This window comes from Lipotes vexillifer, unplaced genomic scaffold, assembly GCF_000442215.2.
Source record: "Lipotes vexillifer unplaced genomic scaffold, Lipotes_vexillifer_v1.1 scaffold302, whole genome shotgun sequence".
Taxonomy (NCBI): Eukaryota; Metazoa; Chordata; class Mammalia; order Artiodactyla; family Lipotidae; genus Lipotes; species Lipotes vexillifer.
The window spans coordinates 1,526,886-1,540,781 of NW_006798913.1; the positions used below are offsets into that span (position 1 = coordinate 1,526,886).

The following is a 13,896-nucleotide window of genomic DNA, read 5'->3' on the forward strand; positions in this document are numbered from 1 at the left end:
TGCTGAACCCCTTCAGAAGCTAGCCACCTGACCACCAGTTCCATGATATCTCAATACCTTTTTATTTTTAGGAAAGATCTCTGGAGATGCTTGGGCATATCCATCAGAGAGTGGCAAAGCAATGCTATACTTGTTGCTATGGAGCAACATAGCACAAAATGAAGACAGCAGCAATGCTGCTCTACAAACATTTAGGAAAGGAGGAGGTATACAACAACGTGAGTACAGTTAACACTACTCCACTATACACTTAAAAATGGTTATGATGGTAAATTTTATGTTTTGTCTTTTTTTAATCATAATTAAATATAAAAAAATTAAAAAGAGCAGGTTAGGTGGAAATGCCAGAGCAGTTTCAGAGAACCAGGTCTTCAAGCAACATAATTGTGGTTTGAATTTTGGAAAATAAGAGTATCTCAAAAATCATCAAGTTGGTGACACAGCATGCATTCATGGAAGGGACGGGGAGAAATGGAAAAGTGGGAGCAGTGCGAAGCAGCCTCAGACAACTGGAAACATCTATGTGCAGCCGTACAGAAAAGTGTCAAGGTCTCTCTCTCCAGCAAGTTTCCCATGGCTAGTCCTTTCACAGAAGAAAACTACAGTGCTACAGCAAGGGCACATGAGACTGCTGAACTGGTAGAGTACACATCGTGAACTATAAAAATCTTCGTATGACTTCTTAGGCCCTTGTTTCTTTTTAGACAGTTATCAGTGCTCTTCTAGGGTTCAGTTTGAAAGAATTTTTAGAGCACTGGCACGGACCTAAAACAGAAGTAAAACTTTGTGAAAAGTATAGAAAAATTAAAGGTAAATGTTAACTCTAGATATGACTTGACCAAATGTGCCAAGGAGGAGACTCTATCAAGACTGCAGCTTAAGCTTCATCTACAAATAGGACAAACAGAATCAATACAGTACCCTGAAACTATCTGACAAAATAAAATAACTTCTTCCAAGTAGGGATATTTGCATCTTCGACCTCTACAGCACAAACAGGGAGAGGAAGAAAAGTAAACAAAAAGGGTGCTGAATATGGTTATGATGAGGAGGGGGAATGGGCTTCCAATAAACTATCAAAAAGTGGGGCACCAGGGAAAACATCAGTCACCACTCTGCAGGAACCATGGCAAGAAACAGAAACCATATAAACCTGAAAACAGTGTCATGGTCCACTAACAGTACACCCAAAATACTACGGTCAAGCAGATGAAAAAAAATAATAATGCAGGTGTTCGACAAACCAAGAAATTACAAAATTATGAGTCTACTGATAATTTTTTTTTCTATTTGGCCAAGCAAATAATTCTAGATGATGTATTCAGACCCCTCCAATTTGGCAGTTTCTCCAACACTGAAGTCATGATGTGAAGACAAGGGTCTAAGGGCTGGGCACTGCACAGCCACTGCCTCGAGATAGATACTGTAGGACATGTAACTGAGGTATCTGCTGCCAGTTCCAGTCTGATGGAGAAATCATAATGCGAAGAAATGAGAACGAAAAGATAAGTCGTCTCTCATGCTAAGAGTCTGACTAGATTTAGGGACCAATAAACCAAGAACACACCACTGAAGTCTTGAGAAACCATTAATGGACATCCAGAAAGAGAAGTGCATGAGATGTTCTCTCTACTACATCCACAGTTACGCTCTGAATCTGAAGGATTTCTCAGTAAAATCTAGACTGATGGCATCCCTCTTTATTACAATCAGAGGACCAGACTGTCAGGCATGGTTGGAATTCTTGCTCTTTCAAGAGTTCAGATTTGCATGCCTGGATGGTGTAACATCCTTGATTTCCAGGGCACTAATGTGCGTTATCATTTTGTATTTAGAGCATGATGAATTACGGAGCTCAAGAGTTTAGAAGGGAGTCAAGGTCATCTTGGTGAAAGGCCCAGATTATCCTGTGAGAACACCATGACCAGGTCTCACAGCTTGTGATATATGAGAGCTTGACACACTTAGGAGTGACAACTGCAGAGAATTCTCTCTGTGTAGCTCTGGGTGGTGAAGACAGTTACTGTGAAAGTTTCTACAGAGATGTCACAGGTAGGAAAGTCTTCTTCCAGCTGGTGTCCACAGTAGACCTGGGACATCTAGCCACCCCACTGGAAGCGAACTGGATTTTGCAAATTTTGATTTGAATTTTAGTTCTTGATATACAGCTTCAAGGCTGATTCTGAAGTCTCACAGAGCTTGACAGTAGTATGGACACTTGGTGAGCTCATCACCCTGACATAAAGAGATTATAACAGATTTGTCGTTTTGTGAAGATCTGACAAATGGAAGCCTAAACAAGGAAGCACTGATGACCTAAAAACGAAGGATCTGCCTCTGGTGTTACAGATCTAGTAGTAGCTTATTTCCAGATCCAAAATCTCCTAGACCTCAGTTTACCAGTGAGATTTTCCTGAGGGGGAAGAAATATTTATGTTTTTCCTTAATCATAAGAGGATTCAGATTCCTGAGTACCCTCCTCTAGACTTATTTTGGACTAGAAATAACAGGTAAACCTTTGTTCAACCCTACTGAACGTCTCTACCACTCACTTGGCCAAGAAAGCATGAGTCTCTTTATTATTTACTTCATTCTAAAAGTCTAGAATTCAAATGTCAGCTGTGATCATTCCAGCCATGCGTTCAGATTCTGAGGTGCCCTCCTACCTGTAGATCCTGTGTGGATGGGAGGAGCAAGTAGCACAGTCAGCATCTTGGACAGGTGCACTGCTGAACGTGAATGGGTTACTAATTCTTGTACCCATGGCGTTCTGGAGATTCTCCCTTTTTCCTGTATCTATAGGGGTGGTTTCGGGGTTTGTACCAATCCCCTCTGGAGTATCCTCTACTGTGATAATGTGCTTTCTGGTCATGACTATAGAAGTATCGATGTTGGTTATAGTATTTGCTGTGGTCTTTATAGTCATTTTCCTTTACACTGTTTTCTTCTGCAACTACAGCATTCACATCTTGTCCAAAGAGGGAAGTACCATCAAAGGGCAAGTGTGAGATCTTCTCTTGGGTTTTCTTAGTGAGAGATGTGAGTCGAAGCCAAGCCTGCCTTCTGTAGTCTATTGCCATTGCCATAACTCTGACCACAGAGTCCATTATATCCCTAGTAGTACAAAGCTGCCAAAGGCCCGCATCCATACCATCAGATATTATACATCTTGCTTTTCCACGATCAAACTCTGGGTCATGGACCAGATCCTCCATGTCTTCCCAGAGTTTACGCTGATACTGAGTCATATAGGCCATGTAGCTAGCAGCTCGGGCTGCAATGGAAGCAGCATGGTAGAATCTACAACCCATGACCTCCATCTCTTTCGAGGTAGAATCCAGAGGTGATGTTGTGCTTCCTCTCTTGCTGTGCTCTAATGCTTCTACGATGGGGCCCCCGGCCGGTGGATTTGGTTGGAAAGGAGAGGTATCCTTGGCCACAGGATATACCCTGTGTCCCATGAAGGAGGAAGGATGGCAATCAGCAGGGTCTTTAAAAACCTCAGTGGTGGCGATTCTCAGAAGAGGATGCAGTGGAGGGACCAAACGTTTCTTAGAAGTCACACAATCAGGTTTCCCTTCGCATGGTTCTGCTTCGGACTGTAACGTGACTCTCTTGATAATACCTCTTTGTTCCATTCTTTTCAAAAGCCCTGTGAAACTAGACTGACTAGGGTCAGCTGGCTGCCCTTTGTCATCAGCTGAGGGGGATTTGCAGTCAGCTTCTTCTTCCACTGTGGATAAATGTTCTTCCTTGGAGGTAGAGATGTCCCAAGGAACCGAGGAATTCTTACTTGGCCTAGAATGATGAAATCGAAAACAGCTCCTGGACTGCAGATCACGTATCACTCGGGACATCTCAGCCACTTGTGTCTGGAGATAGAGGATGGCATCCTGTCCATGCTGTGAAGCAGAAGACTCTACAGGTAAATCCTCCTTGACCTCTGAAGAGGCCAAAGATTCTTGGGGGACCAGAAGTGGAGATGAAGGCAGAATCTGGCAATTTTGTGATGGCTTAAGCGTCTCTGTCTCAGAGATCTTAATAACTGAATTACTTTGATCACTTTTCTGGTTCTCCAATGGGTTCTCAACAGAAGAAGGTTGAGAAACTATCCTGTGTGGACTGCTGGTACAGCTCCCAGAGGAGGAGCTGCTGTCTCCACTGGGAAGAGGAACACTGCAGCTAGAGCACATTTCTGGGCGATGACTCTCAGAGGATGGCACCTTAGACTCAGGCATTCTCTGGGTTATCCACATGAACAAGAAAACCAAGGAAGAAAAAAAATATGCTTTTAATATGTTAACTTTCAAGTGCAGAGATGCATGTCCAGTAAGTAGAACTCAATTTTTAAAATTATTATAATTAACAATGAAACATACAATCCACTTCAGGTCAGCAAGGGGACCACAGAAGTCAAATCCACGAATTTCACTACCCCAAAGGCCCAAAACCAACTACTGGCATTAACTTGGCACTGTGTCTATGAAAAAGAGTAAAAACAAGCCCAGGTCAAGGGGTGCCATCCTAGCCTGCTGCTTGTTCCCATGCTAGAATAAGAAGAGGCAGCAAGACTATTGGTGAAAACAATTTAAAAAAAATATCCCATTCAACATATGTAAGGCAACAAGTAGAAGTTAATAATCGCAAAGAGAACTTGGGAAAAGTTCCACTGAGAAGAAAAAACATTTCTAGAAGTCCTGCACTGCAGAGTCACTTTTAAATCCCTTTAAAAATTCTCATTCACTCTCCATGAACAACAAAATTTTCCAGTTACACAGTTCTACCCTATGGTTTGTAGTTTTCAAGGAGCTTTGTTACCTCATTTCATCCTCACAACAACCCTGTGAGGTAGGTGTTATTCTTATGTGGTAAAGAAACTAAGGTTAAAAAGCTACTTATCCAAATTCACAGACTTAATAAGAAGTAAAGCTGAGACTAAAACCTAGGTATTTTGATTGCAAATTCAAGTCCCAATACTTTATATCATACAGCAAGTAGCTTTCTGGCCGCCTCGAACACACAGCCAGTTCTCTAATGAATCAAGAAAACAGCCCATTAACAGAAATTCGGGCTAAGACAAATGAAAGACAAGATTGCTACAAAGTGCTCAGCTACTCTGGTTCTCAGAGTAAGGGAAGCGTAAGTTTAAAGGTCAAACCCACAACCAATAAATCACAGGTCAGAGAGAAAACCCCAAATACGAGGAGGAAAGAGGAGGTTAAAAGGATGACGCCTGAATAATCCACAACCCTTCCCCATATTCCATTTCTAAAGGATCTTCACATATCCTTTCTTCCAAGATACAACAAATTTTCTGTGGCCACATGGTTCTGGAAGAAAAGGATCCAGTTCTACAGGGCACCTGAGGAGAGACAGGAAAGGAGAAGGGAGCCAAAAATCTTGCAGTTTTATTCCATTTCCCTTTTATCAGATATGGCCTCCAAGGCTTAGAACTTTCCTGTGTCACATAATCCTTTCACATCCTCGCTGAAAGTAGACGAACAAAGCTGGAAGCAGGAGATCTTCTGGGCAGAGGTCTCCCTGGACTACCTCTCAGGGCCATTCTAACAGAAACAGGCCGTTCTCTAAAGCACAATAGCACCTAAACACAGCCATCGCTGATTTGATGACTCTCTTTAGAGAATGCTTCTTAAATGCCAGAAGTGAAGAAATGCAAGTCAAATGTAATATACTTACCTCACTCTGAGAGGTGCTAGGCTCTTCATCATCACTGCTGACCAGATCAATGTATTCCAGGACAGGTCTCAATGGTCCTTCCTAGGAAAAAATGAACAAATTAACAAGTCATGGAGAGTTATTCAAACTAAAATAGCATTTAAAACAATCCTTTTTGTCGATGTTGGGACTGACTGGCAAGAACTCTTCTGAAGAGGAAGGCTTATGGGTGGCAGAAAATAATCAGAACAAATGCAGATGGAAATATTCATAGCACAAGACTAAGAAATGATGACAAGACCTAAAAGAGACTTGGCCAAGGTAGGGTATTAGGACTGTGTTGATTCCTTGGGGAGAGGATTATTAACACAGGAATACTGCTACAAGATCAGATACTGTAAGCCAATGCTTTTCAGATGGGATGGGTATCTCTGACTAGGAGCCAAGCTGTACTTCCGACTCCTACAGAGTCACACATCAAACCTGGTTCTCTTTCATCTTTTCTTTCCATCCATACTGACTCCACTGCAGGCCAAGTCTTGAATGCTAAGCTTAAAAGCCTAGATTTTATTCTATAGGCAAAAGGGAATCAATAAATACTAAGATGGGAATAAGATAATGAGAGCTTACCTTAAGAAGATTAATCACATAGAGAAGTATGGAAAGCAGGATAATTAATCAGTCCGCACACGTAATAATGCAAAACTAAAATAGTGGTGATGGCAAAAATAACAGTGATGCTGTGGTACATATACAAAAGGATATACAGGTTAAGATGAAAACAAAAAACAAAAAATGACTGACTATAAAAACAAAACCCCAACAACCACAAGGAGTCAAAGTGGTCACTAAGGTTTCAAGCTTAGGAGACTAAAGGATAGACATAAATTTGGAACACAAAGACAGAAAGCTGGCATTCCCTTGGCCATAATGGGATGATGTACGAGGGGTACACAGAGGCACCTGGCAGACAGCTGGAAATGCAAGCCCATAATCTGGGTATAGGAACATAACTGGAAATGGAGACTGGAAAGATGCTCCCCTACAAGACTAGTAACTCTAGAACTAAACTGAAACTATGATATTGCCAAGGAAGAAAGCAAAGAGGAGAAAGAAGGGATTCAAGGAGGCTCTTGAGGAAATGATGGAATTTTAGGATTTAGGAAGAAGAGCTAAGTAGGTAATCAGAGATCTGAGAAGAATCAGAAATGCACAAATTCAAAGAACCTGAAGACAGAGAAAACCTCAATGAAAAGGTGTCAATGCTAAATGTGGCCAAAATCACTGAGCACCGAAAAAAACAAAAAAACAAAAATGCCACTGAATTTAGCAACAAACAGAGCAACTTTCAAGATAGTAGTCAGCATACAAGTCAGGCTCTAAAAAATTAAGCTGAAAATGAGGCAGTAAAGGCCAAGAGTAATGATTATTCTTTGAAAAATTCTACTATGTTTAAAACAAGAGAAAGGGACATAGGGGGAGAACATGGCTGAGGGAAAGATTTCTCAGGATTGGGAAAGATGGCTGTTGGGAAGCCAAAGTGATACATTCAGTGGAAAAATTAAGAGAAAAAGACCTCAGGTCAAGAGACAGAAGCTAAGATCTAGTTAAAGATCCTCTTCGTGAGACGAGGCATCCAAGTCTCAAAGACAGTGTATTTCTCCCCTAGGCTGCAACTTCTCTCCAAGCAGGAAACTGCTTTCCCTGCAGGTGGTGATTTAGCCACTAAGATAAAACCAGAGAGCAAAACTTTTGGGCAGGGCTCATGTAATAAAGTAATTAGGATTTCTGCCTGAGCTGTAAAAATAGACATTTAAAAAGAGGATTAGAGGGACAGATATTCTGCAATGTGTGGTCAACAGAGATGAATCACCTACTTTAAGACCCAAACCTACCATTTGTAATAAGGTTGTCAAAATCATACACTCAATCCAAGAAGGTAGTAGAGGAGATAAAAATATAATAGCTTGCTCTCCTCAAGAAATGTACGTTAGGAACTTTTATTACACGCCCACTGAAGCAGCACACCAAGAAAGTCCCTGAGGTACCAGAAACACACAGAGGCTGGGGCAGAGCTTCCATGAAGGGTTGGCAGGTAGAGAAAAAAGGGAGATGAAAGGATAACTGGGCACAAAGCACAAAGTAGAATGGGCAGGAAAATGGTCACAAACAAGATGAAAAAGTAGCTGCAGAAACAGAAGAAAGGGCAGGAGTAAGGACAGATGAGAAAAAGTAACATAAATATCCTGCTGGGGTCAACCACTAAACTGATACCCAGCCACCTCTGAACTACTGAACAATGACAACTTATGATTCACACTAATTAAGAGAGCAGAATAAAAAGAATCAGGATAGTAAGTCCACACATGAGAAAAAGCAGGGGTCATTGAGAGTATTCATTCACTCAACAAATATGGAGTTATAAGTGACAGAATGGTAGGAGAAGACAGCATGTGTTTGAGACCTAAAAAGGCAAAGAGGCTGAGTGGAAAAACAACGGAAGATAAGTATTCCAAAGGAAAATATTACTTATAAACAAACACTCTATACTTTAGCTAATTTTCACAGTGGATACGGCCAAACTTCTACCATAACAAACCTAAGGAATCAAAACCCTTTGGTACTCCGTTGATTTTACTCTAATGGGGAACATCTGTCACTGAGCCCTGTACAGGCAAAGGTACTAAACTTTTCATGTATGTTATTTCATTCAATCCCCACGTTACTTCACTATTGTACCATTTAACAAAGGAGAAAACTAAGTGAGGCCCATCTGGTTCTCTAATCACATCATTGGCTGTGTGGTCTCTAATCACATAATTCTGAGGCAGTTCCAAGTATACACACTATGTTTAAATCAATGCTTATTTCCTAAGTTTCGGAGATAAGATACTTTCTCTTCCTTTAATTTGAGGAAAAAGTCTACCTGCTACTGTCCCCAACTCTGAATAACTCACAACACTAGCCAAAAAATAAGTTATTAATTCTCCTCAAACAGTAATAATTATAATACAAATATCAAGAAAAAGCAATTTCTTACTACGTTTATAATGGCTGCTTATATTCTTAAAAAGTATAAATGCACGTGGTCCTCCAATTACAAGGTATTTTATTTAAATTTGCTTCATCCATCAACTAGTGAACAATCATTCTCATCCCCTCTGTACCAGTAACAAAATCAAAGGATTCTACTCCAAAGCCACACAATTTAGGGGCAGGAGCACAGGCAGAAGCAAAACACGGGTTTTTTTCCCACATAGAGAAGTTAGGGACATAGTTTACTTCTGCAGTCCCGCCCAATTCAAACATTTCAAATGATTCCCAAATGCCTGCTCTAAGTTCAAATTTAGTCCACAATTCAAAATCTATACTATCCGGCCCATGCTTCCTTCTCCCACTTAAAAAAAAGTACCCTTCAGAACTAAGCATAATCCTCTCTGCTCTCCCATTTTGATGACTTTCCTTGTTTCTTCTCAAAATACTCTTTTTTTTTTTTTTTTTTTTCTTGCGTTATGCGGGCCCTCTCACTGTTGCGGCCTCTCCCATTTGCGGAGCACAGGCTCCGGACGCGCAGGCTCAGCGGCCATGGCTCACGGGCCCAGCCGCTCCGCGGCACGTGGGATCCTCCCGAAACGGGGCACGAACCCGCGTCTCCTGCATCGGCAGGCGGACTCTCAAGCACTGCGCCACCAGGGAAGCCCCTCAAAATACTCTTTTAAACACATACAAACACTAAATGCTACCTATGAAAAATAAACTGAAAATCATATGTCTTTTTTTTTTTTTACAGCACCTTGTACTTTTTATAAAAGAACTTTCTACTTTCTACTAGAACTATTTACAAAGTCCTCATCCCTATCTCATCTCTCACACTGAAATACTGACACTTATGGGTAGGATGTACTTCCAACTAATCTTTAGCTCTAAGGTACTTAATTCAGGACTCTGCTCCAACATTATTTTTATTTATTGAGCTAATACAACCCCAAGACACCCAGCCAAAAGATACCCTCATTATTTGTCCATGACCCCCCTGAAGTAATTTATGAAAATATACAAATATTCCACATGTTCAATGATTCCACATTATACCAATCATCTTGGTTGAAGCCTAAATCTCATGTGCTGTTATCAAGATTATGACAGGCTGTCTCAGCAGCTTTTATACCTTTGTATCTAGAGTAGCACTGTGAAAGATCACATCATTAGCCCTGAGTTAAAACAGTTTTCTGGGAGTAAATTAACTAACATATCTGCAGTTTCAAAGAATGCAGAGAATAAAGATGGTGGCTGAATAAGGGATCATATTACTAAATTAAACAGAAAATTAGAGCAAAAGACCTAAATGAAAAGTTTGTATAGTAACATTCTGTCTCTTGAGGTAAGCACTGTTTACACATGCGTATTGGCTTTGCAAAAATCAGACGGTACACTTATGAACTGTGCAATTCTCTGTATGTGTATTTCAATAAAATTTAAATGAAAGGGCTCATTTTTGCACCTCCACATCTATATCCTTCCTTTCCTTCAACATGCTTAGTTTCAAACTCTGTATTTTCTAAACCACACAAAAACTACTGTGCCACCATGCAGATTAAAGATGGGAAAGTTAGACTAAGAATGAACTAAGAAATCCAAACCAGTGTAAATCAAGAAGTAATACCACAATGTTCTTTTTGTATCTGAAGAAATCTTAAGCACAGACTATTTATTATTTTTATTGAACAAGCACTACCTGAGGAGTCAAGTATAAGATTGGGTTAGAAAGAGAAGATTCTGTCGCTAATGTATTTTAAAACAGAATTAAGGTATCATTAATTCATTGAAGTGTTATCACCATAAAGGCATAAGGAATGTTTTTAATAGGTTTCTTCTAGTACTGTAATTGCATTTAATACATATAATTCACTTCTCCATTTTGAACTATCAAACCTTTGAACTTATATTTGGAAACAGAGATAAATATAAGATGTATCAAGATGGACACAAATTCACTGACTGTATATTTTTACTCTGGATGCAAAGATACAACAGATTCTCTACATTTAAAATAATATTTAACTTAAAAGAGTATTCTTAAACTTCAGTCTAATACATGCTTATATTAAGTACTGACAAGCTACACCACCATTCTTCACTCCACAGAGTACCTATATATATATATTTTTTAATCTTATTTTTGTAGATTCCATCTGTGATTCTCAAAGTAAGCCTCACAGTTCATAAAGAAGTGTGTCCCTATTACTTTAATTTCCACAAAATACCAAGGTAAATATTCTCCATTCACAAATATACCCATATTCAGGGAGAACCTGAAATATCTGTCCTGAAGAGCCAAACATACTTCAATTCACAGTGAAGGAACAGGCAGGATACAATTTCTTCTACCACCACCCCCAAACCTTTAAAGTTTAAAATGAAAAGGATACAGCACAATATGCATGGGCAAAGACAAAAAAACCCAAGAAATGATCTTGCAAAAGACTCCTAAACAAACCCACTGAAACACAACACAACAATGCATCACCACAATGGCCTAATGTTGGGGTACATAGAAGACACTGTTTAATAACCAGTTTTTCAAAACTGTCCAAGAACCAACAAACACAAATACACATCAGACAGGGAATTAAAGAAAGATTATACACCTTTAATAGCAAACCTCAACTACAGTATTCAAAAAGAATCATTTACAGTAGAAGGATTCTCTAGCTAAGTGAGATACTACTTTAAGCAGAGACTTTATAAAACTTTTAGCAGTGTGGGGTGGAAATTATCCTCAAATGTATCATAGCACCCCCTTCAGTTTTTGCAACCAATGTTTTACAAAGTATGTTCACAGCTTCATACACCCCTGCATTTGCACCAGCATCAAGATTCCTGGGCCACACCTCCCATTTCTGATTCCATAGGTCTGGAGTGAGGTCCGGGAATCCACACACTTCTACTTACTAATGCTTGAAAACTACTGTCCGAAGGGAATAAAAACAAAGATTCAGGATGCTCCTGGTGATACGGGCCCTTCATTGTGAACCTCTCCTGCTGGACTGTGCTGTAACAGGATGAGCTCGGAGCTTAGTGAAGTCTTCAAGCCACCCGCCTTCACGTTATGGAGACACACAGGCTCAGAAGTTGAGTTCCTGCAGCTCTTCTGGTTTTCTACCTCATTCCTCATCACTAGCCGCCCCTTCTCCCTAACCTGTACAAGCCCCTTCTCCCTAACCTGTACAACACACACCGCAGGCCACAGGCTTTGTGATGCCTACTGGGACTACTCAGACACCTCTTCGGGCAAATTCCCTATTCCTATGCCCTGCTCCACAGTGTACAGTCCCTATCAGACATTCACACACGTTTGCTGCATGAAGAACAAACAGGTGAGGGGCAATCACATCACGGCTTATCACGCATAGTCTCTGACTCGGAAAAACCCGAATATCGTCGCTACTTACACTAACAAACTGAATGTCATCTTCATTTTCCTCGGGTGTTGACTCGGACGCCTCAGGCCCAGCTGGAGGGACACATTCTATTATCTATAAAAATAAGCCAAAACACGGTTACCTAGACAACCCCGAACTTACAGAAGATTTTTTCCAAAGGGAACAGAAAAACGAAAGCTCTCGAGAAGACCTAACGGATACCCAGCCTCCGCGAGCCCGAGCTCGCGTCCGTGGACCGCAGGGGCCCCTCCGCATCCCTTCTCCCCGAGGAGCAGGGAGCACGCTCCCCCAAGAGGCAGTCGGTCTCGGAACCCACGCCGCGCCCGCGCCGAGCAGCGGTTCCCGAGCCGGGCCGGGCGGCCATTGTTGCTGAGGGGCCCTCGTCCCCCAGGCCCCCAGGCCCGGCCCAGCACCCCCCGGACCCCGCACCACGCCGTGCCCAGCACGCTACTCACCTCCGACCCTGGGTCTCCCATCTCCCCGACGGCCCGCCTGCCGGCACCCGCGCTGCCGCCGTCCCCGCCGCCGCCTCAGCCTCCCCGCCGACCCCGCCGGCCAGCCAGCCACTCGCCGCCGTGACCCGCCCCCGCGTGCGTGCCGAGCCGAGGACGCCGCCGAGCCGCCGACACCGCGGGCGGAAAGGGCTGCAAAACCGCTTCCCGGGGAGGAGTGGCCCGCTAGGCCCGCGGTGCCTGGCTTCCCTGGCGCAGTCCCGGCCTCCCTCCTCCGCCGCGCCGGCCGCTGGGAACTATAGTTCCAACAGCACCGAGACCACCCTAAGAGTTACTGGAAAGGAACGGAAGAGAACCCCGAGGCATGGCGCATGCGCTCCTCGAGGCTGACGTCACTGCCGCTCGCCGGGCGGTGGGCTGGCGGGGTTCTGTTTTACAGTAAAGGGCGGGGACGAGGATGGGGAGGAGGGCATAGGCGTGGGTTTCGTGTGGTTGTGGAAGTGACAGGCGGGTGATGGAGACTAATTTATCAGTTCTCCTTTTTTCCCCGAAGGGTCGGAGATGTGGGTGCTTAGCTGAATTCTAAGATCAGGGCAGAAATCTGAGGCAGCCTTACACTGCTCACCTGTTCTCCATCCTCAGTCTCCGCTCAGAGCCTGTATTAATACACCTGAGGAGGAAAACTGAGGCCCTGAGCTCCCATCTCCAGGTTGACCTGAAGAAAGCTGGCGAGGCTAGAGAATCCTGGGCCCAGTAGGACAGTGATGTTACAACGTACTTTTTAAAGACGTTTTCAGATAGTATCTTAGTAAAATAGAATAGTTGACTGTTTTCTAGTGTTCACGCTCAAAAACCCTGTAAAATAGTTCACTCATGTTCAAATATGTGTTCTCATTTTTTTCACTTAACTGCCTTACCAAAAAGCCCCGTTTTTTTTTTTACACATCCACAATTGTTAGTAAAGGTTTTGAAAAACTTTAAGTTGGAAAATTCTTGTAAATCTTAAGATGCCGTTTTTGCCTGTCTGCATACATGCCCAACATGTGATTACCTATATTGGTAGTAATTATTGATTAATAGTCCATATTTCCTTCCAGGGCTTTATGACTTCAGTTGCTTTTCTACTTCGTAAGTTTGAGAATTGTAGAGGCAAATTGAGAATGAGAGACCTGCCTATTGTGTTCCTTAAAAGCTGTATGTAAATATTTCTAAAACTTTTAAATGTCTAGGCAAAACTTGTATTTAGGATTCTCCTAACGTGCTGGTGAGAGTTCAGTGGAACATTTACATTAACCATTTGCAGGTAGGAGTTAATGTGTAAAACT

General features: G+C 42.1%; 1 protein-coding gene across 2 annotated transcripts in view; it reads right to left on the reverse strand.

Annotated features, from left to right (window-relative positions):
* The window catches only part of ZNF451 (zinc finger protein 451), an 85,194-nt gene extending 72,572 nt beyond the window's left edge, over positions 1 to 12,622 (reverse strand). The window contains exons 1-4 of one of the 2 annotated variants that reach the window (XM_007471187.1): positions 12,575 to 12,595; positions 12,129 to 12,212; positions 5,698 to 5,778; positions 1,782 to 4,241 (exon numbers count right to left, since the gene is read on the reverse strand). In XM_007471187.1, coding sequence (XP_007471249.1) covers positions 2,748 to 4,241; positions 5,698 to 5,778; positions 12,129 to 12,212; positions 12,575 to 12,595 — 1,680 coding nt within the window. In that variant the 3' untranslated portion in view covers positions 1,782 to 2,747. Of the gene's footprint in view, positions 1 to 1,781; positions 4,242 to 5,697; positions 5,779 to 12,128; positions 12,213 to 12,574 lie in introns of those variants that run through there. The other variant, XM_007471186.1, reaches the window with a different exon arrangement.
* Positions 12,623 to 13,896: the final 1,274 nt, after the last annotated feature.